The following is a 20,989-nucleotide window of genomic DNA, read 5'->3' as shown; positions in this document are numbered from 1 at the left end:
AAACTTATAGCACTAGGTATTAATAATAATAAAGTCAAAATCCAGTTAAAAAAATAATGTCAAAACCGTTTGAACTATCCATTGGGGTTTGGTGAATAGTTTTTTTTGAAGGAAAAGCTCATGAAGTGCTCCTCAAAAATATCTTCAGGGACGGCTGCTCAATTGCCAGCCATAATATCTCACCTTTTGGCATTTAAGTGTTCAGAGTGAAGAAGCACTTTGCTAGTGCCGGGCAGAGATTTCCCTTTTCCTCTAGAATCCTGGAAGGAGGGTAGAATTCAATAGCCAGCAGCAATAGCCACTGATAACCTTGTATGACTGAGTGATAATAAATCCTATGACCTGCTTGGGCATTATGTAATATGAACAAGGAGGGTAGAATTCAATCGCCAGCAGCAATAGCCACTGATAACCTTGTATGACTCCGTGATAATGAATCCTATGACCTGCTTGGGCATTATGTAATATGAACACTGAGATATCGCTTGAGGCTTGGTGAATAGGTTTTTTCAGAGAAACCTTGCTAAATCCCTCTCCTTCCTCACAGGAGAGTTGCTCAATCGCCAGCCATAATAATAGCAGTTAACCTAGCAAGATATATATATATATATGAAATAATTTTGTTACCTTTTGCATTGAAGTGTTCAGAGTGAGGAAGTAAGTGCTTTACTAGCACCTTGCAGATTTCCCCATTTTTCTCTATAATCCTGGAATGATGGTAGATTTTAATCGCTGATGACCCTATAGGACTGGGTGAGAATGGATCCTATGACCACTGAGCTTGGCGAAAAAGTTTTCTTTTTCAAGGAAAACCTCATTAAATCCCCCTTCTTCCCCAAGATATTTGAAGGGAGGGAGGACTATTCAGTCACTAGTCACAATAGCAGCAACTAACCTCAGCAGGGCACAGTGGTATTAGACCTAGAGACCTCACAATGAACTCCACCTTGAAATAGTCCGGTAGAACCAATTGAGCTAAAGTTTGCTCGGTGAATATATATATATAAACTTTGTGGGATAAACCCTTCTTCTCCGAAATATTGAGATGAAGAACAACTCAACTGCGAATCCAACAAGACAGTGAGATTTGAACCTCGGTGAGACTAGCACCAAAAACGTCATGAAAACACCCCTTGAAATGCTCTGTTCACACCGATTAATCTAACCCACTGGAAGAAAGAGAATTTCTCAAGCGAAATTTTCAATGCACTAAATTGTTTCCCTTAAAAAGTATTGCAATCTTCATATTTACAGTTTATAGATTTTAACGCACCTTTTAAACCCACAACCTATATTTGAGCAATGTGTTTATTTCAACTATTCACGAGTAATATAGCCCACCGGGAAAGAGAGTTTGTCCAGTTGAATTTTCAATACATTAGATGTTTTCCCTTCAAAATATATAATTTTCATATTTACATTTTATATGTTATAGCACTTATAAACGTATAGTTGAGCAATATTTTCCTTTCGGCTATTCCTGACCAATATCTATTGTCTGCAGCTAATCAATTATTACATGATATTGTAGTCACTGTATTGAGTATTATATACTATTATTTGTATCTATTGAATTTATTGAATTTACCCCTTATGAGGTGTAATACATGGACAATTGTGGGAGCTTACCCCTTCTGAGGTGTAATAATACATGTACAATTGTGGGAGCTGTTAAGAAACCAAACTAATTCACAGGGCGATGGCTCAATCTCATTGAAAATTAATGATATTAAAACAAAAGTATCAACAAAGAACCAGCTAATTTCAACTCAAGATCCTGAGGAACCCCAAAGGTCTGACAATACAATCCATCCATGTAAGAAAGCTCTCATGAAAAAAGCTAACCATATGACTATATTCAATTCATGAATCTTGTGTTTTACAAGTACCTCAAACTTTGACTGAAGTATCGAACAATGCTGAAACAACTGAGCGAAATGAAAGCTAATTAAATGGAAATGTTAAAAATGTCGAAAGATGTTTCCATAGACCTTACAAACCAGATCATACTGATATAAAATCCTCTCGGTGGATCTCTATGGCCCACAGTATACTGTATACCAATAATTGACCAAGTGGGCTCTACTCCAGAATAGTTATGAACACTTGTACAACAACAGCTATATGACATAAACACAATTCTTCCTTGGGCTTACTTGCTATGCATTACATGGAATTAATATCCAACCCACAAATAACCAGTGCCTGTCAATTATCGTAGTCTGACTTGATTGCATTTCATGGTGATTGCAGAAGCTGTTGACAGGTAGCTTTTGGAAACAAATTGGCATATGCGCAGTATTTATCTATATGCATTTTCTTTTCACAGTGGCTTCTCTTCTTGCAAAGAAAGGCCAATGCAGCTCTGGAAACTCTGTACAAGTATCAACGGACAGCCCAAAACTTCCCAATTGCATCTTCTACTTCATAAGTCCCGAGAATCAATATGAACCTGGAACATGCCAGACAAAGCTAAGTGATCTTGTTTCGTATTTTGCATGATATTCAAAACCTCTGCAGTTCTTCCTCTCATAAGCCATTTTTACACATCGGTTAATCATCAGTTATCGCAGTTCTTGTTCATAAGCCACTAGGATGGATTGTCATCAGAGGGCAATGTATAGAGTTATGGCATTACCAGCGGAGCAATCTCAATCAAGCTAAGTCTTTCAACATTATGATACAAATAATTCTTCTAAATACAAACTGAAGAATAAACTCAACAACTTTCTATTAAGCAACAGTATAATACTCACAGGACGAAGTTTCAGTTCACCACGACTTCTGGTAGTTAGCTCGTCCAAGATTTCTGCGTCACCAATAATTTCCTTAATGCTATCCACCCTGTTTACTCGAGGTGTTCGAGGTGTCCGGGGTGTTCGAGGTGTATCAAGCTCCTGTAGTTTAATCCAAGAAGAGATGATAAGAAACTTCATATACCAACCTAGTACGGACAAATTCAATTCCAGAGGAGCATTATCTGAAAGAAGGGGCAATTCACTGCGAGAAAACAATATTTTGTAAAACACGTATTGGTCTGGGTGGAGGTTTACATAAAAACAAATGTCCCTTACCGGCCAAATTGTAGAAATACCTAAACTTTTCCATGTTGGTTTTGCCTCTCTCTTTCACCATTTCGAAAGTCCAAGATTGTTTTAAGCAGAGTAGAAGTGTTTAAAAAATATTCCATCAAAAAAAAATTGTATGAGATAACTCTTTCGATTTTGGTTTTCAGTTGGTCAGGGATCAAAATCCACGCCTATTAGGCACTTATTTTTTCCCCGTTGTGCTTGGAGGTCCACGCTAGCTGCTTACAAATTTGGACATAAAATTTGGTAGGATGCCTCGTGAAAGGACATTTTGTTTAATCTCTAGAAGGAGAAAAGGTTTTTAATTTGGAGTTTTCCCAACAAAGGGTTCAATCATATGCCCAAGACTGGTTGAGTAGAAACAATAACTTGGTCCCCTTGGTGATGAATTTACTCTTGTTTGAGAGAAATTTCACATTCGTAATTTATCAAGAAATCCACAAATAATTGAAAAGAGATGCATAAACAGAACAGCCCAAAGAATCAATTGCCAATTAAAGGTAATTACCCGAATTGAGAGGCTGAGGTCACGACGGGGGAATGCCGCACTTTCCTCGTACTCAGCTGCATCCAGTTCTGACATGTACTTTGATTCAAAGATCTTTGGAAGAATGTACTGTCTGATTGGTATCAACAAAAAGAAGGGGATAGGGAAAAGTATCCCTGCTATCGGGATCCATGTAACCCCAAAACATAACAGCAAATAAATGAACTGAAATATGGTAAAGAGAGCAATGGTTTTAAATGGCACTGTTTCCACAAATGATGCATGCAAATCCTCAAGAATCCTGCACATCAAACATTGCAATATTTCAGGTCCATACCAAGAGGAACTGAGAAAAACACCTGCAATTTAAATAGTAGATGCGAGGTTGCTATGCTGGTGCAAAAACCGTTTATTCTATGGAAAAGTTTGATCAACAAAAGCAAATGTTTGTTAATTCCAAATACTTCAATGAAGAGCATCTTGCTCTTTCTGTTTCTCATAAAGCATTCTAAAAATTGGGTTCTATGGCTGAGACAGATGCTCACAACTAATTAAAGATTTTGAATGGTAAGTTCTGGAACTCACTTGTATCTCCGAGTTGGAGCAATGAAAAGCAGAAGCAACCTTTCCCAGAATTGATTTCCTGGTAAACTTTCTATCGCCATGTAAGCAAAATAACCCCATAGCACAGACGTAGGAATCTTTTTTATTACAGGCATGAGGCCCACAGATCCACCCACAAGAAGGGACTGCATCAAGTTGCTCAGTCGTTGCTCCTTAACTCTCACTGGGAGACATGCCTCAATATGCTTGTCAGGGTCAAAAGCATTTCCATCTTTTTCATCTTCTGTACTTCTCAAGACTATTGCTTTCAAATCTTTCAGTTCATTCAAATCCTTCGATGTCTACAAGGGAATTAAGACAATTTTGAATTTAGGACTAAGGACAGCTTTCTAGCCATCTCAAATTCAATAAAGTAAACAAAGAAGCATATGATAACACTCACTGGCCCCTTCTGCTCCATTTTGACAAAAACTTCCTGCATGTTGCCATAAATCTCTAATGTACTGGCTTGCTCTTCAATACTTTTCTTTGCACTTTCTACCATTTTTTTCCGGATCATCTGCAAAAGCACACGCCCACATCAGACAACTGTGAAAAGACTCGTAAAAAAAATCAATCAGAGAACATAGACTTTTTGCCTTCTTTATTCAATCGAGTTCAAATCAGTGTTGAAACTTCTGAATAAAAAACCAAAATCCTAACTCATCAACTGCTACAAGCATGGAGGAGATTAAACAAACCTGCCGCTTCAGGACCGCAAGGCTTTTGGTATGCATGGGGGACTGTGGCAGAACACCATTGGAAGGGGGAAGTCCAAGAAGTCCACATAACAATACCTGTATTGGGAGCGATTTTAGTTGTATGGCAGTTAGCCGATAACCCATTAAAAAGTAGAATATCACAGCAAGTTATCGTAGTTAAGTAATTCTAAAAACAGTCACAATCAAGAGCCTACAGTGCAGATCAGATCAAATCGCCCTACTGGTATAGTAGACTGCATCATAAGAATTGTAAATTGTAATCTAATAAATTTTTCTCCATGTTCTTGTTCCAAAATAACAGGTATTTAGTTTTCAGGGAAAATCTCAAAGAATTAGAACATAATTCAGGAATCAGGGTTAGCCCAATGGGTTCGCTCCATCAATTCGAATGGACTGTATAAAGGTGGAGTTTTCCATGAGGTATCCGGTTCTAGTATGGTTGAAGTTTGAATCTAAGTAAGCCCCACTGGATTACCAACTCCTGTTGTGTAAGAATGGAGGATCCCTCTGTGTTTAAAAAAAATCAAGAATCATGGTTGACAGCGGAACCCACCATAAACCCTAGCAGGAGCATGTCATAATGATAAGCTGATGGATTCTTCAGATTGAAATCCTTCTGTTGTGCCATTTGGGATGCCACGCTATGATCAAAGAAATAGAGTCCAGCTATCATAATGGCAGGTATAAGTGCTGCTAAAATGTACATGGGGGGTACGTCAAGCATGTCCTGCAAAAGGAAAATTCTTTAACGATCAGCTGAGCTTTGCTAACCAAGTCTTGGTACAGAGGGGAATGAAATATGCCATATATGTCAGAATCATTTTTTTTTCTCCTACAAGCTTAGTACTCATTACCCTGGTAATTGTCCAGTTAGATGAAGCTCCAGGACCCCATGGGTTGGGGCTGAAGAGTCTTCTTGGGACGCCAGCAGGTACTTTATCTGATGCAGAATATGAGACTGCTGACCATACTAAAATCATCACCGGGACTCCGTAGTCTGCTATGAAACCTCTCAAACAACCTGTGGATAACATCCAGTGGGTCAATGACTTCTAATAAAATAGTCATGAAAGATGAATAGATGATAAAATGTTGGCTAGTGATCAACATCTAAAAACCTCATAGCACCATTTCACTTGCATGAACAAACATGATAAGGAGGATTTTCCTTCAATGCCCTTAGATCTGTTGATCTGACTATGGTTCTCAAATCCAGAATGCCATGGGAATATACAAGACTAGGTGCTATACCTGTGCCATATCGCCAAGCGCGAGCCCTTCTACTTTTCAATGCAGTAATCAGTAGACCGAACGATAACAGGAGCCCAAATAAGCCATTTGCAAAGAGCCATGGATATTGATACACTTCATTCTTGGGATTCCCCTCTTTTGGAACACGGAACTCCCCGACCACACCCTGAACACAAACTGAAAAGTTATTAGAAGGAGAGCACTGATGTGGAACGGAATCCCCACATAGGGACATGCCACTGCCATAAGATGGTACTGAAGACATCACATAGATCACAACCACAAGACACAAGATCAAAAAAATGACATCAAAACTGCAGCCACAAGACAGAGAAGATCGAAAAACACAACATTAAAACTGCAGGGATGTTAGTACTAGAGTAAGCGAGGATGCCATCACAATACTCAAAGCCAAGGCCAGCTTCCAGATAGCAGGTAAAAGTTTTCCAATGCTTATAAACCAATGCTGGAGACACTGCTCAGAAACAGAAATGTCCCTTACCTTAATGGCTTCTTGCATGAACAGGACAGCGATCAGCATCCCAAAAAGTTCTCCAGCTATTCTGGTAAATCTACTGATGATTGAACAAGCCCCAAAAATTGAAAGAAGACATAGCAGGAGAGATGTCCAGACACAAACCCTGCACAGCAGCCAACCGTTATGTCAAGAACTTCAACATTTGCTAATATTGATAAACTTCATACCCATAGGTTTCCTGACGCTCACCATCCTGCCCATGCGAGAAACAGATGTTTCCCTAAATCACTTCTGTCTTTAGCAAAATTGAACATATACGTATACATAAGAACAGTGGGCTCTGCAACTCCCAAGATTAGCAATGGCTGCCCTCCTAAAATGGAATGTATTATCCCACAGATGGCAGTTGAAGCTAGTGTTTGGACAGCGCTCAAAGTCCCATCTACAGGATCCAGCATATAAAAGCGTCCATCAGCACAGATTCCAGCATTGTACAAGGACTCATCGTAAAAAAAAGCCTCGGTTGAATGCAATCCGTTTGTGACATTACCTGTATCTCTGCCAAGTTGTTCCCCAAACGCGATCACAGGAAGAGCAGAAGCGAAGAAAATGTAAGCGGTTGGAGCCAATATCCTGTGCATATTCACACCAAAAATCTCCAAAAAATCTCCAAAATCAATAGCCATTGTTAGCAGGGCTTATACAATGTGGGTGTGGATGAGGAATCGAACCTGAATCCTGCAGTGAATCCGCCGATCCAGTCCTGCTTGTAGCATGGCAGCCTTCCTCTGATATCGTTGATGATTCCCCTGAAAGGAGCGTTGGATGCACCAGCTTTCTCCATTGTTAGCTTTGATTAATGGCAGCAAAGGAATGTCATGTATTCATGCAGAGATGATGTATTTTGGATTCAGGGCGTAGATTCAATCTCACTTTCACAGGGACTATGCACATGTACATGAATCAACAAATATCTGGAAACCACAGCAGGGTCCCCGCCGGTGTATATAACGGTCAAAACAATGCTTTAGATATTCCCATCGTTCTAATAGTTTAGTGCCAAGTGGCAAAGCATACCTGTGATTTTGAAAAAGGCAGAAGCTGTACTTGTCTCATCTGAGTTTTGTCTGCATCGTTATTTGTAAACGCAGTTGTCTATAACGCGACTTTTTGAAAGCCTTTTCGGCGGGTTTTCCCGATCAAAATCCTGCAGGAATTTATTGGAATCGCAAGTTTGATAGCTAGTTTCTGCACAATGAAAGCGTCCCAGGGGTTTTTCAGGGTGCTGAATCCAAATATGCAGTTAAAAAATCATTTTAACTGCAACAAATCAAGATTTAACCTCAATTTCTTCCGCCGGATTCCGTCACCGGAATCTCCAAAAAGTTGCATTATAGACAACTCCTTTGTAAACGCGGTGAACGTAGAAAAATCCAGTTGCACATACTGTCTGGTGTATAACATGGCAAAATTCTCATATTTCCAAACATATTGCTTAAATGAAATAGGGTCATAATCTCAAAGCAATTTCAGTGGAAGAGTTTAATGGAGTTAGCATTTTGTAAAGAGTAAAGATTTTATTGTTTAATTAAAAATTAATTTTTATAGATGTGAAAAGGGATGGTTGGAAAGGGTTAAAGAAGTTTGGAAAGAAAGAGTGTACATTTTGTACATCTAGACAGTGGAATCAGAAAAACTTTTCATTTTGAAATGTGATGAATTCAAAGACATAAGAAAAAGTTATGGGAATATGTTAGCATCCGTTTTTTGAAATTGTTTTTTTAAAGAGGAGATTATTGGAAGGTTGGGCCAGCTTATCATCAATTTGAATAAGAAAAAACTTAAATTGTAAAAAATGAAAAAACAAAAAACTAATAATCTTATAAACTATTTTTAATCTGATAAAAATTAAAATACATATCAATAATAGTTTCAAAGATAAAATTGGTTTATTATTATAAACTATTTTTAACCTCGTTAAAGTTGAAATACATACATATCAGTATAGTTTCAAGATAAAATTGGTTTATTGTCAAAAATGCTGGTCAGTGTGGTGTGATGGAATTTGTTTGTTATCAAAATGCTGGTCGGCGTTATTCTCATAGTTCAAAATTCAAAGCATTCATTATTAGGTAAAACATAAATGTGTTTATGTGAACAATAATAATAATAATTGTGGGTAAGCAAATTCAATGTCGTCTAGGAAAGGAATTTCAAGTCAAATAGTTGTCGAGAGCATTTTCTATTTTATATTTTGGGTTGTACTTTTTGGGTTGGAACTTGGAATAGCAGGTAAGCAAATTCAATGTCGTGTAATAAAGGATTTTCAAGTCAGACAGTTGTCAAGAGCATTTTATATTTTATATTTTGGGTTGGAACTTGGAATAGCTGTATTGCTTCTAGATATTGTTAAAAATGTGATGAAGCTGTACAGTGGGGTCAAAGTTTGCATGTAAAACTTGTGACTTTGAATTAAATATCACATCACATTTATTTATTAGTTACCTTATTTATAATAAATATTTTTTATTTATGATTAATTTATTTAATAATATTTGGGATTATATTTTTCCAATAAATGTATGATATTTTTATAAAAATATTAAGTTATTGAAAAGTTATTTTGAGTGTGAATTTGAATATTGATAAAAATATCATTTTACTAAGAATTTATATTATGTGTGAGGAAATTATTTGTTATTTCAAAGTTTGCATGTAAAACTTGTGACTTTGAATTAAATATCACATCACATTTATTTATTAGTTACTTTATTTATAATAAATATTTTTTATTTATGATTAATTTATTTAATAATATTTGGGATTATATTTTTCCAATAAATGTATGATATTTTTATAAAAATATTAAGTTATTGAAAAGTTATTTTGAGTGTGAATTTGAATATTGATAAAAATATCATTTTACTAAGAATTTATATTATGTGTGAGGAAATTATTTGTTATTGCATATATTGTTAAGTCGTAGTTTAAAAATTATGTTTTTTTGCCCTGCAAGTTATGGAAATTTTGGTCATATTTTGAAAAAATTTGGTTGGGATTTTTGTAAATCTAAGTAAACGTTGTCAAAATTCATCATTTTAAATGCTCTAGACGTTTTTTATGGTGCTCAATCCATTTCCACCATCAAAAACATGATTCAAACACTGCATCTACAAAAAAAATGATTTTTTGCCCAGAATCCATCCACTATTCATTCACCGCCTCACTAGACAACTAGACTCCTATTATTAACCTAAAAAAACTTTAATTTACAAAATTAAATTTCAATTTAACTTTTAAAAAAATTAATATTTTTATGTTTTTAACATTAAAGATTTGTATACTGATTGAGTTAGAGAAAGCCATTTCATAGGACATATACTTAAATAGGGGTTGCTTGATAAAAATATCATCTTACCAAAAACTTATATTGTGTGTGAGGAAGCCATTTATTAGTGCATATATTGTTAACATGAAAAACTTTAATTTATTGAAAAAGTTAATATTTTTATGTTTTTAACATTAAAGGTTTATTTTTAATTTTTAATTTATTTTTTTATTAATAATTTTGTGCACATTTTTATTAATCATTTTAGGTTTATCTTAATCTCAAATTTATCAAATGTTGAGAGGCATTAAATCTCTTGAGATGCAAATTTCTTTTTTGAGTGTAAAATTTGAGGAAAGGTTTGTACATTGAGATATTTAATCTCTCTGGACACTTGATGTTATGCTTTTGACCTGTGAGAAGATACCAGAATACCAAATATGCGAAGAAATATACCCAGAACACAGAACAATAAGAAATAACAGCATGTATTTTATTATTTAGAAAGGAAAGCAATGTTCACTTGCCTCTTCGAGGGGGCAACCTCAAATAGAGCTGGGCTCAATTACAAAATAAGACATGACGCTCCTCAAGGGGAGTCTCTATCCTTTATATAGGATTCATACATGCAATACCATGGGTCAGTACCATGGTTCTTATTAATACCATCTATCTAATACCATGGCCCATTTGCAACTAACTGTGGTCCCTTCTTTAAATGCAGGTTAGCCACTTACAATTATTAATATGGGCTTTATTGACTCTTTAACTAACTATGACTATGACTCAACCTTATTACATAAATAAGGGGGTTAAGGTTGGACCCTAACATGCCCTCCCCCATAAAAATAACCTTGTCCTCAAGGTTGAAGCTGCGGAAACTGTTGAAGAATAGTGGCTGGTTCCCAGGTCGCATCTTCTAGAGAGGTGTCTTTCCACTTGACGAGGACTTCCTTGATCATGCGGCTGCGCAGGTGTCGTTCTCGCGTGTCAAGAACCTGTTTAGGTTGGAGTTTAGGTTGGAGCCAGATTGAACCTTCTTCATCCAATTCCAGTAGACTAGTCTGAATTCTGCAATGGTTTCCAACCACTTTCTTGAGGCATGAGACATGGAAGACGAGATGGATTTTTGCATTGGGTGGCAAGGCTAGCTTGTAGGCTACTTCTCCGATGCGTTGAAGTATTTGATATGGTCCATAGAATTTTGGAGATAATTTCTGACAACCCTTGTTTTTGAGCGATGTTTGCTTATATGGTTGCAGCCTCAAGAATACCTTATCCACTTCTTGAAATTTGCGCTCTGAACGATGTTGGTCTGCCTGTTGCTTCATGCGATTTTGAGCTTGATGGAGATTCTCTTTAAGGTGGGCCAGCATGGTTGCACGGTTCTGTAGGAGTTGATCCACTGCTTGTACCTTCAAGCATCCCTAGATATAAGAAGTAGGGGAAGGAGGGAGTTGACCATAAACTGCTTCATATGGAGTCATTTTGGTGGTGGCATGATAGTTAGTATTATACCACCATTCGGCTAGAGGTAACCACTGTACCCATAGATGTTGAAACAGCTGAGGTAGGTCTCCAGACATTTGTTGATTGCTTCAGTTTGACCATCAGTTTGGGGATGATAGGAAGTACAGAGTTGTAGTTGGGTACCTTGTAGCCTAAAGAGTTCCTGCCAAAAGTTACTGGTGAAGATCGGGTCACGATCAGACACAATGGAAGTGGGCATGCTATGCAATTTGAAGATCTGGTCCATGAAAGATTGAGCCACCAAAGCTGGTGTAAAAGGGTGGGGTAGGGCGCAAAAATGAGCATACTTAGAAAGTTTGTCCACAACCACCATGATGACTGACTTGTTGCCTGACTTCGGAAGACCCGTAATGAAATCCATAGAAACCTCCGTCCAGATTGAGGCAAGGATGGGCAATGGTTGTAATGTGCCTGGGGATTTCACTGTTTCTCCTTTGTGGTGCTAACACACATCACACTCAGCTACAAAAGTAAGAATGTCCTTTTTCATGCCTGTCCAAAAGAATGAACGTCGAGTGCGAGCATAAGTCTTCTGAAAGCCTAAATGGCCTGCAATGGGAGATGAGTGCAACTCTGCCAAAATGCGACTTTTGAGGGTGGATGTTGGTGATATCACTACTTTGTCCTTGTAGCGAAGAATCTCATCCTACCAAGAGTAGCCCGCTGTGGAATTTGGATCCGCCTGCAATTTATTAATGAGTTGGGAGAGCAAAGGATGTGAAAACCATTCCTTGCGAGCCTCTTCAATCCACTCTGGAATGGGAAGAGAGATTGCTAGCAGGGTGCTTTCCTCCTCAAATTGGCGTGATAAAGCATCCGCTACGACATTTTCGCGCCCTTTCTTGTAAATTATCTCATAATCATATCCCAACATTTTGGCTAGCCATTTATTTTGTTGTGGCGAGGATAGGCATTGCTCCAAAAAATATTTAAGGCTTTGATGGTCTGTGCGGATTTGGAAACGCCGCCCCAATAAGTATGGTCGCCAGGTATCCACTGCATGTAAGATGGCCATCATCTCCTTCTCATAGGTAGATTGTCCCAGATTTGTCCCACTTAGTTGTTGGCTTGTGAAGGCTAAAGGTCGACCTTCCTGCATTAAGACAACCCCAATACCGGTACCTAAAGCATCACATTCAATCACAAAAGATTTGGTGAAGTCGAGTAGTTCCAATACGGGAGTGGAACACATGGCATGTTTGAAAGCTATAAATGCCTGTTGCACTTCATCATTCCAGAGGAATGAAATTTTCTTGAGAAGGTGAGTGAGGGGTCAAGCAATGCGACCATAATTGCAGACAAATTTGCGATAGTAGCCGATGAGACCCAAAAATCCTCTCAAGCTCTTCAAGGTCTTTGGTTGAGGCCAATCTTGTATTGCCTGGATCTTTTTGGGATCCACCCTGACACCTTCACGCCCCACAATGTGGCCCAAATACTCAACTTCTTCCATGCCAAAAGAGCACTTGGACAATTTGACAAATAATTTATGGTTCCGGAGCAGTTGCAAGAGCAGATCTACATGCTGAAGATGTTTTTCCCAGGTGAGGCTTTAGATGAGGATGTCATCAAAGAAAACAAGGACAAATTTTATGAGATATGGTTTGAGCAGGTGATTCATAAGGCTCTAAAAAGTGGATGGGGCATTGCAGAGACCAAATGGCATGACCAGGAATTCATAATGGCCTTCATGAGTTCGGAAAGCAGTCTTTAGAATGTCTACTTCTTTCATGCGAATTTGGTGATAGCCCGAGCGAAGTTCGAGCTTAGTAAAGAATTGAGCCCCATTTAGTTCATCCAACAAATCATCAACAACCGGGATGGGAAATTTATCTTTGACCGTCAGCTTGTTGAGGGCCCTGAAGTCTGGACACATACGCCATTCCCCATCTTTTTTGATCACCATGACCAAAAGCGATGAATAATGACTAATGCGAGGACAAATGACACCGGCTTCCAGGAGTTCCTTGGTGATTTTTCAATTTCATTCTTTTGGGCGAAAGGATATCTATATGGGCGCACAGTTGGTGGTCGTGCCCTTGGGACCAAAGTAATGCTATGATCATGTTCCCCTCTTGAGGGTGGAAGCTCATGAGGCTTGTCAAAGACCTGCAGATGGTTGTTTAAGACTTGTTGCATCTCAGGATGAATATGAAGGGAAGTGGGTTCGAAGGCTTGGATGGCATTAAATTGGGCTATAACTCCATGGTGGCCCTTTTTTAACAATTTTTCCATCCTATGTGAGCTGATGATAGAAGGAGCACCTGACTGGAGTCTGCAGAGGGTATGTGTGTAGTTATTCTGCTTAAAGCTCATATATAACTCCTGGAAAACCATTATGATTGGGCCAAGTGTGCGGAGCCATTCAGCACCCAAGACAATGTCACACCCACCCATGTTGATGGCAAACATGTGGGTCTTTAGGTGATAATGCCCCATTTGAAGTTTGACATTTTCATAGCTGCCTTCACATTTCATTGTCCCCCCATCAGCAATCTAGACCTAGAAATTAGAGACTGCTCTGACAAAACAATGCACTGCTTCAGCGACTCATTGATGGATAAAGTTATGTGTACTGCCACTATCAATCAAGACTACTACAGGGCGATGCTTAATAAACCCTCTGATTTTGAGAGTTTGGGGAGAATAAATTCTTGCCAAAGCATGAAGTGAGATAACTGGTTCTTCAGGTGTAGTTGGGAGCTCATTGTCCAGCTGGTTGTCCTCATCTTCCTCCTCTGGTCCCTCAAATGGTGGGGCTTCCTCAGATGAACTGTGATCAGTAGCATCAATTTGAAAGAATTTGGGTTCCTTGCATTTATGCCCCGGGGAGTATTTCTCATCATAGTAGTAACACAATCATTGTTTTCTTCTTTATGCCATTTCCGTTGGTGACACCTTTTGAACCTTAAGTGTTTGGGTAGTGCTCGGAGCCTGGGTGGGGCATCCCTTGGCTATGAAATTTGGAGGAGTCGGCTGGGCCGCTAACGCACATTCCACTTCACGATCTATCTTGCAAGCTGCGAGCCATGAGACTGGGTGTTGCAATTGGACGTGGGCTTGTATGGCATCTTTGAGACCACTGACAAAACATTCCAAGTAGAATTCATATGGTAGACCTCCTGTGCAGAAGGCTAATTCTTCAAAGGCTTTAATATATTCTTGCACTGTGTCTGTCTATCGGAGCTTAGTAAGATGACCCAAAAAGCTAGATTCATGGTCAAAGCGATCAGAAAGGGCTTTTGAGAATATCTGCCAAGTCATTGGCATTTCATAGCAACGTTTATGCCACTGCCACCATTGCCATCTTTCTTGGTCCAAGCATAGGCTTCCCACACTTTGCTTAGTCGCATCATCTCTGATGTGCTTCAATGTGAAATATTGCTCCATTTGTGCCAGCCATATGGCCAGATGAGAGCCATCAAATTTATACATGTCCAGCTTGGGTGGTCGAGGCTGGGACTGTTGGTGGTTTCCATAGAAGTGAAGAGAATGGCTAGACTCGCCCTCAAGGTTTTCATTAAAATCATATGCATTTGATTGTTCCGCCGACTTGCCCTTTGTGATTGTATCATTTAAGGTCTGGATCTGCTTCGTTAATGCCTCCAACTTTTGTTCAAGGGTGTCTATCTTCTCATTAGCCATAGCTTGAGCTCTAGTTTGTACCATGCACAGATCCGGTGCACTTGTCGTTACTGTGAAAAAAAATTTGGGACCACCCGAAATTTTGATGCTAACAAGTGAATGGTACCACCTTGCTCAGCCCATCGACCTGATTCTTATGGGCTAAGTCTCCTATAAGCGTCCCGAGAGGGTCTCAAACTAAAGGAGTTTTACTCCTCGCTTAAGAAAATTGCAGTAGCCAATTCCCAGAAAATTTAATTCTGCCCAATGTCCTGCGAGAATCACGCCCAGGTATAGGAGCCACACAAATAGTCAGATCAGTCAGTGAAACCCTCAACTGCAGAGTATGAGTAGGAATGTGACAGTGATCGAACCCCCGCTGCTAGATCTAAATGGCGGATCTGATTATTGCAACTGCTACAGAACCCAAACTGCTGGATTTGAATGGCGGATCTGATAGATTTGAATGGCGGATCTGATAGATCTGAATGGCGAAACTGATTGTTGCTGCTGCGACAGAACCCAATCTGCTAGATCTGATCTGGCAAAGATGATGCGTGATCTAGAGAGAGACAAGGGAACTATGGTCTCAAGGAGTGTCAAGTGCTACAGATCGCAATATACATAAGGGTCCGACAACAGTACTCAGCCCAATCTTTCAGGGCACTAACCAAGGAGGATCAACCGTAACCTTAGCCGTCCAACTCGACTACCCTATCGTACGCGCGAGTAATCTCCCCGAGTGTTGTTCTCGGTGTACTGTAGCAGCAAGACGACCGATGATTTATCTATGGCGAGGTTTCAAGAGAGTCTAGGGGGCTTTCGATATGCCTAGAGGGTACTTGGAAGACAGTCTTTGCGCGGTTTTGTCTAATGCGCTACTACTCGAAGGGGTACCCACAAGGGTTACAAGGGAGTCCAACAAGTATGACCACCTCTTGTATTTCTTGCGTGCATGCCTCCCCAAATCCATAGGTTTATGCGCTCAACGACAGATCCCGTGGTTTAAAGACGTCGGAACACATCTCTAGCCAAAACAAATTCTACTAAAAATGGAGATCCCACCGGCCCTAGAAAGTGCTCTGATACCACTTGTTATGCTTTTGACCTGCGAGAAGATACCAGAATACCAAATATGCGAAGAAATATACCTAAACCATAGAACAATAAGAAATAACATCATGTATTTTATTATTCAAAAAGGAAAGCAATGTTCACTTGCCTCTTCGAGGGGGCAACCTCCAATAGAGCTGGGCTCAATTACAAAATAAGACACAATGCTCCTCAAGGAGAGTCTCTATCCTTTATATAGGATTCATACATGCAATACCATGGGTCAGTACCATGGTTCTTATTAATACCATCTATCTAATACCATGGCCCATTTGCAACTAATTGTGGTCCCTTCCTTAAATGCGAGTCAACCACTTACAATTATTAATATGGGATTTATTGACTCTTTAACTAACTATAACTATGACTCAACCTTATTACATAAATAAGGGGGTTAGGGGGGTTAGGGTTGGACCCTAACACTTGATAGATCTGGGTTAAGATGGATCTAGGTTGGTTTCAGGCGTGCATGGTCACACAAAATTTGCTAAACATCTAATTATTTTGATTATTTTAAATATGCTCAGATTAATCTTGTCATTTTAATTTTAAATTTACTTATGTACCTTAGTTTTTTGAGATGAAAGAGATTGTTAATAACTTGAATGATGAAATAAAAATTTTGAATGCAAAGTGACAATGTAACAATGTTGAATGATAGAAAATGTGAGTAATAAGAATGTAGTCAATTAGAAATAATCTTCATTATGATTATTCTTAAACTTTTTTTGTTACTGTTCTTATTGTCAAACCTATTAGTTTTTTCATATTTTCATATTGATCATATAAAAAGGGTGGTTGAAATCATAGGCCATTCAAATCTTTAACTTAAGCTATTGTAGTAAAAAGTCATATTGTGTCTCTCTTGCTCTCTGATATTAATAGTAATTTTCTCCAATGTCAATCATCGTGACTTATGGAGTGTTAAACCCCAAGTAAGATTCTATAATAATTGTTTTCTATTACCTCATTTGAACGCAAAGTGACTAACAATGTTGAATGATGGGAAATGAGAATAATAAGAATGTAATTAATTACAAATAGTTTACAGTTGTTGGGGAAAATCCCCCCTATAAATTTTTTACAAGTAATATGATTTGATAACCTTTATAAGTTAGGTAGTGATCTCCTTGACGATCGAGCATGATAGAGGAGTAGATTTGTTGTTGGTTGCAGATCGACATTCCGTTGTCACACTCACATTTTCAAACCGCATGGTGAATAACGTATTTTAAATTCCCGATGTGTTTAAATCTTCTGCATTTTTCTAGCCTAATCACCCTTGGAACTAATTTGATTAAGCTCTAAAGATGAGGTCGCACTCAAACCGCGCACACAATAAGCGACTTACTTTTTCTCAATGTATCTAAACCGTCGGATATCCCCGCAATCTAACGGCTCTTGGGCCTTATCACAAATAAAGTTGTCCACCCGTTAGCACACCTCCGTGGACCCAATGGCACAATCGTCATTGATTATGATCAAATCAATGGTCATCACATTTCTACTCACGCATTGGTTAACACTTTTATTTCATGCGATGAGTAGGTCCCACTCACTGTGGTTGGTGGCTCAGCCTATGGAAATCTTCTATATATTCGCTACATTAATGCATGTCTTAAGCCAGTATTAAGTCTAAACGTCGTTATCTTTTCCCATTCCACTCGTTCTTTTCGCTCTCTGCGTGCTATTTGCTCGAATTCGGCCATGGTTTCGTCGAAACCGTAAGGCTACCGCACCCACTCTGAATTCGAATTTATTCACTTGTAAGTGATTATTTATCCTTCCCTCTTTGACTGCAATAGTAGTCTTGTTCAGTTGAAGCCGTTATGGCTGAGCTGGTGGGTAAAGAACCCCAGTAAATGAGTTGGTGGGAGTGCAGGACAACAAGGTGTGCTTCACTGATATTCTTACCTTAGAGAGGACCCTCTCCTCGTCAACAACTACTTAAGTTGATGACCATTGCTTGCTTAAGACTGGATTCCTGCATGCAATACTCCCATCAGTCCATTTCGACCAGGATTCTATATTATTATTAGCTAAACTACTTTACTAAAACCCTTTTACCGGACTTTAACGTCTCTCTTCTCAGTGCTTTTCGGTCGCGCGGAGGATTCCAAGATGGACGAATCTCTCTTCCTAGCAATTCGTCTCGTCACGCTTAAGCCTAACCAACAAACCATTAATTTTCCCAAGTATCTATCTCTCAACCTCATTGTGGATTTATCCACCATCCTTCCTTTCCGCTCATGCCGACATTGCTCATATCTTGTCCATTTGATTTTATATAATTATCCTACATACTTCCTCGCTTCTGGACTTCTATTAAATAACGCAGATGTCGAAGGCAAAGAAAAGGAAGTTTTTCATTGGTCTGATGTCATATATCCCCAGCGAGTCCCTTTGGCTTATTCTCAATACATTGACTGTTTCACTTATCCTTTAAGGGTTAAAATTACTGAAGCCAAAGTGAGTTGAATCTCAGATGAGCAGGCTAAAGTGTTAAGACTGATCGAACAAGAGAATATTGGCAGCTGATTTTATTCCCAAATTATACTGTGATCAGGTTGTATGCTTTTGATAATCAACCAACTCAGCTTCCCAAGAATGCAACATCTCTATTATTTGCATATGAGTTATTAAGACAAAGAATTGTGTTAAATGAGTTTCATTTTGTGTCTAAAAAGAAAGGTGCATTGTTTAGTTACCCCTATGCTATATCTCCTCTAATTGCTAGAAATAAAAATGCAATTGATGCCTTGGAAAAAGAAATGTCTTCCTTTGGTTTTACGCAGGATGACTGTTGGCGATATGACCCGCTCAGCATTATTTCCCATCTTAAGAAACAAGTCAGACTATCAGCTTATGTGCATGAAAGCATACCTGAATTGGAGAAGGTGGCAAATTTTCCCATACTGTCGGAAGAAGATTCGCAATTAGTACCATTCGCTACGATGATTGACACATTTGTACCAACTGATTCCGACCATTCACTGGTTCAGGAATTAGCAACAGAAGCAGAAACTTTAGTTTCATGTGCTCCTCTCCCCCTAAGCAAGCGAAAGGCTGACGAATTAACTCAGTTCAGGGTTGTTTGGCATGTTAGACCGAAAGAGACTGATGTGGAAATAGATGAGTTTGATCGATAGATCAAGAAATTGGACAACGAAATTAGAAAAACCTTGAGGCAGATACAACCGAAAGATTCTGGATTTCAAGCCCTAGATATCCAACATGCATTTACCAAGCAAAATAAAGGAACAATGTATGGCAAGGAACTGACCACTATTCCCGAACAGTCCTTGTCAGTGGACACCTCAACGCTCCAAGAGATGCTACCTGTGAGTGGTCCCCGCTTCATATCAATGACTAAATTCAAGACGAACACCTTGAATCTTACGGCGTTGCAACCTGAGATAGGAGATAACCAACAAGTGGTTGGATCTAGAACATCTTCTCTGGCCATAAACTTGGGCAAAATGTTAGACATGGATTTGATTAATCTACACAGACAAGCGGATGAGATAGTCGCTCGCAAACTCCTCGACTTTACAGTAGGGAACAGGAAGATGCTAGCTATTTTGGAAAAGGTTTCCGAACAGTTGAATACAACCCATGTGGCCCTGCATACTAAAGCAAATCGAATCAAGGAACTGGAAGAGATTGTCGTTCGACAATCTGGGCATCCTAAAGACACTACCCCCTTGAAAAAATTACTTGAAGAAAAGGATAAACAAATAAGATCTCTGCAGGGAATCCTGAAGGTCCTATACCACGATCCCCATGTCCTGATACAAGCATTCAAAAGAAAAGAAGAAGTCGAGCATTGCCATCAAGAAATGGAGACTGCCATACGGATTAAAGAAGAAGAACGTAAAAAGGTTGTCGAATAGTTACAAGCGATCAGAGAAGAATTAAAGGAGAAAGAGGAACATCACTTGAAGCTCCTCGAGGACTATAAAGCTGCAATGAATAAATCTCTGGACTCTGCCCAGAGGACTGAATCGGAGGATCCTAAATTATTACATATTAAAATCACTCAGCTAGAACAGGAGTTACAAACGGCGAAAGGGGAAATCTCCAGAGCTGAGAATAGGGCAGAGGTAGTCGTAGGGTGAAAAACCAAGAGATTGAGCAGATCCAGGCTACCCTTAGAGACATAATCAATCAAAAAAAGAATCTCGAGGAAGTCGCTCGTGTTATAGTCACTGGGAAGAAAGCACTAATATAATCAAAGGAAGAAATATGGAGACAAGGGCAGGAAATCACTGCAATCGATGCCCAATGTGAAAAAGGACTTATACAGAATGCCAGTCTAGAAGCAAGGTCTACAGCTGAGGTGCTAGAGAAAAGAATGGAGGATCTTGATGGTATTATTGATTTGGTCAACACCTTGGATGAATCACCTTTAACAGAACTCGAACTACCACCTAGGGACAATTGTATCATCTCTTTATATATTATGAAACAGAAACAGATTTCCATGCAAGCCATGCGAGATGAATTTAATAAAGTGATTAAGAAGATAAACAATTTTAGGAGAGAATGGAATTATTTGGGAAGATTTGGAGTGCCCTCGTTCTCGAATGAAGAGAACTAGACGATCTCCTGGAAAAGGTTCTATGATCAATTAAAGACAACATAGCAAGATCTAGGTTGTTTAGTCATGTTAAGAGAGGAGTCTATTTCCTCTACCACTGTTGTCAATGCACTCTGTATGGATTTTACTATTTTATGTCAATGCACTCTGTATGGATCAAGCAG

At 38.9% G+C, this 20,989-nt stretch overlaps 1 protein-coding gene across 2 annotated transcripts; it reads right to left on the bottom strand.

Annotated features, from left to right (window-relative positions):
• Positions 1-1,831: 1,831 nt before the first annotated feature.
• Positions 1,832-7,621, bottom strand: LOC149208249 (boron transporter 4-like). Of its 2 annotated transcripts, XM_089395967.1 has the most exons (13): positions 7,362-7,619; positions 7,181-7,263; positions 6,880-7,072; positions 6,655-6,793; positions 6,153-6,318; positions 5,756-5,922; positions 5,455-5,628; positions 4,881-4,976; positions 4,583-4,699; positions 4,162-4,481; positions 3,598-3,877; positions 2,757-2,897; positions 1,832-2,452 (listed from the first exon to the last, which is right to left on the bottom strand). In XM_089395967.1, exons 1-13 carry the CDS (start codon positions 7,472-7,474, stop codon positions 2,426-2,428), a joined length of 2,016 nt encoding a protein of 671 aa, XP_089252093.1. In that variant the 5' UTR covers positions 7,475-7,619; the 3' UTR covers positions 1,832-2,425. The 2 variants fall into 2 exon arrangements, with proteins under 2 accessions (XP_089252093.1, XP_089252092.1); XM_089395966.1 differs by having other exon boundaries at positions 6,880-7,263; positions 7,362-7,621.
• Between the last annotated feature and the right edge of the window lie 13,368 nt (positions 7,622-20,989).

The sequence above is a fragment of the Pinus tabuliformis genome, chromosome 1_2 (genome assembly GCF_031772625.1).
Source record: "Pinus tabuliformis cultivar Carrire ecotype Pingquan chromosome 1_2, CPIR1, whole genome shotgun sequence".
Classification (NCBI taxonomy): Eukaryota; Viridiplantae; Streptophyta; class Pinopsida; order Pinales; family Pinaceae; genus Pinus; species Pinus tabuliformis.
The sequence above is the reverse complement of the archived record's forward strand: the minus strand, read 5'-3'. Positions and strand labels throughout refer to the sequence as shown.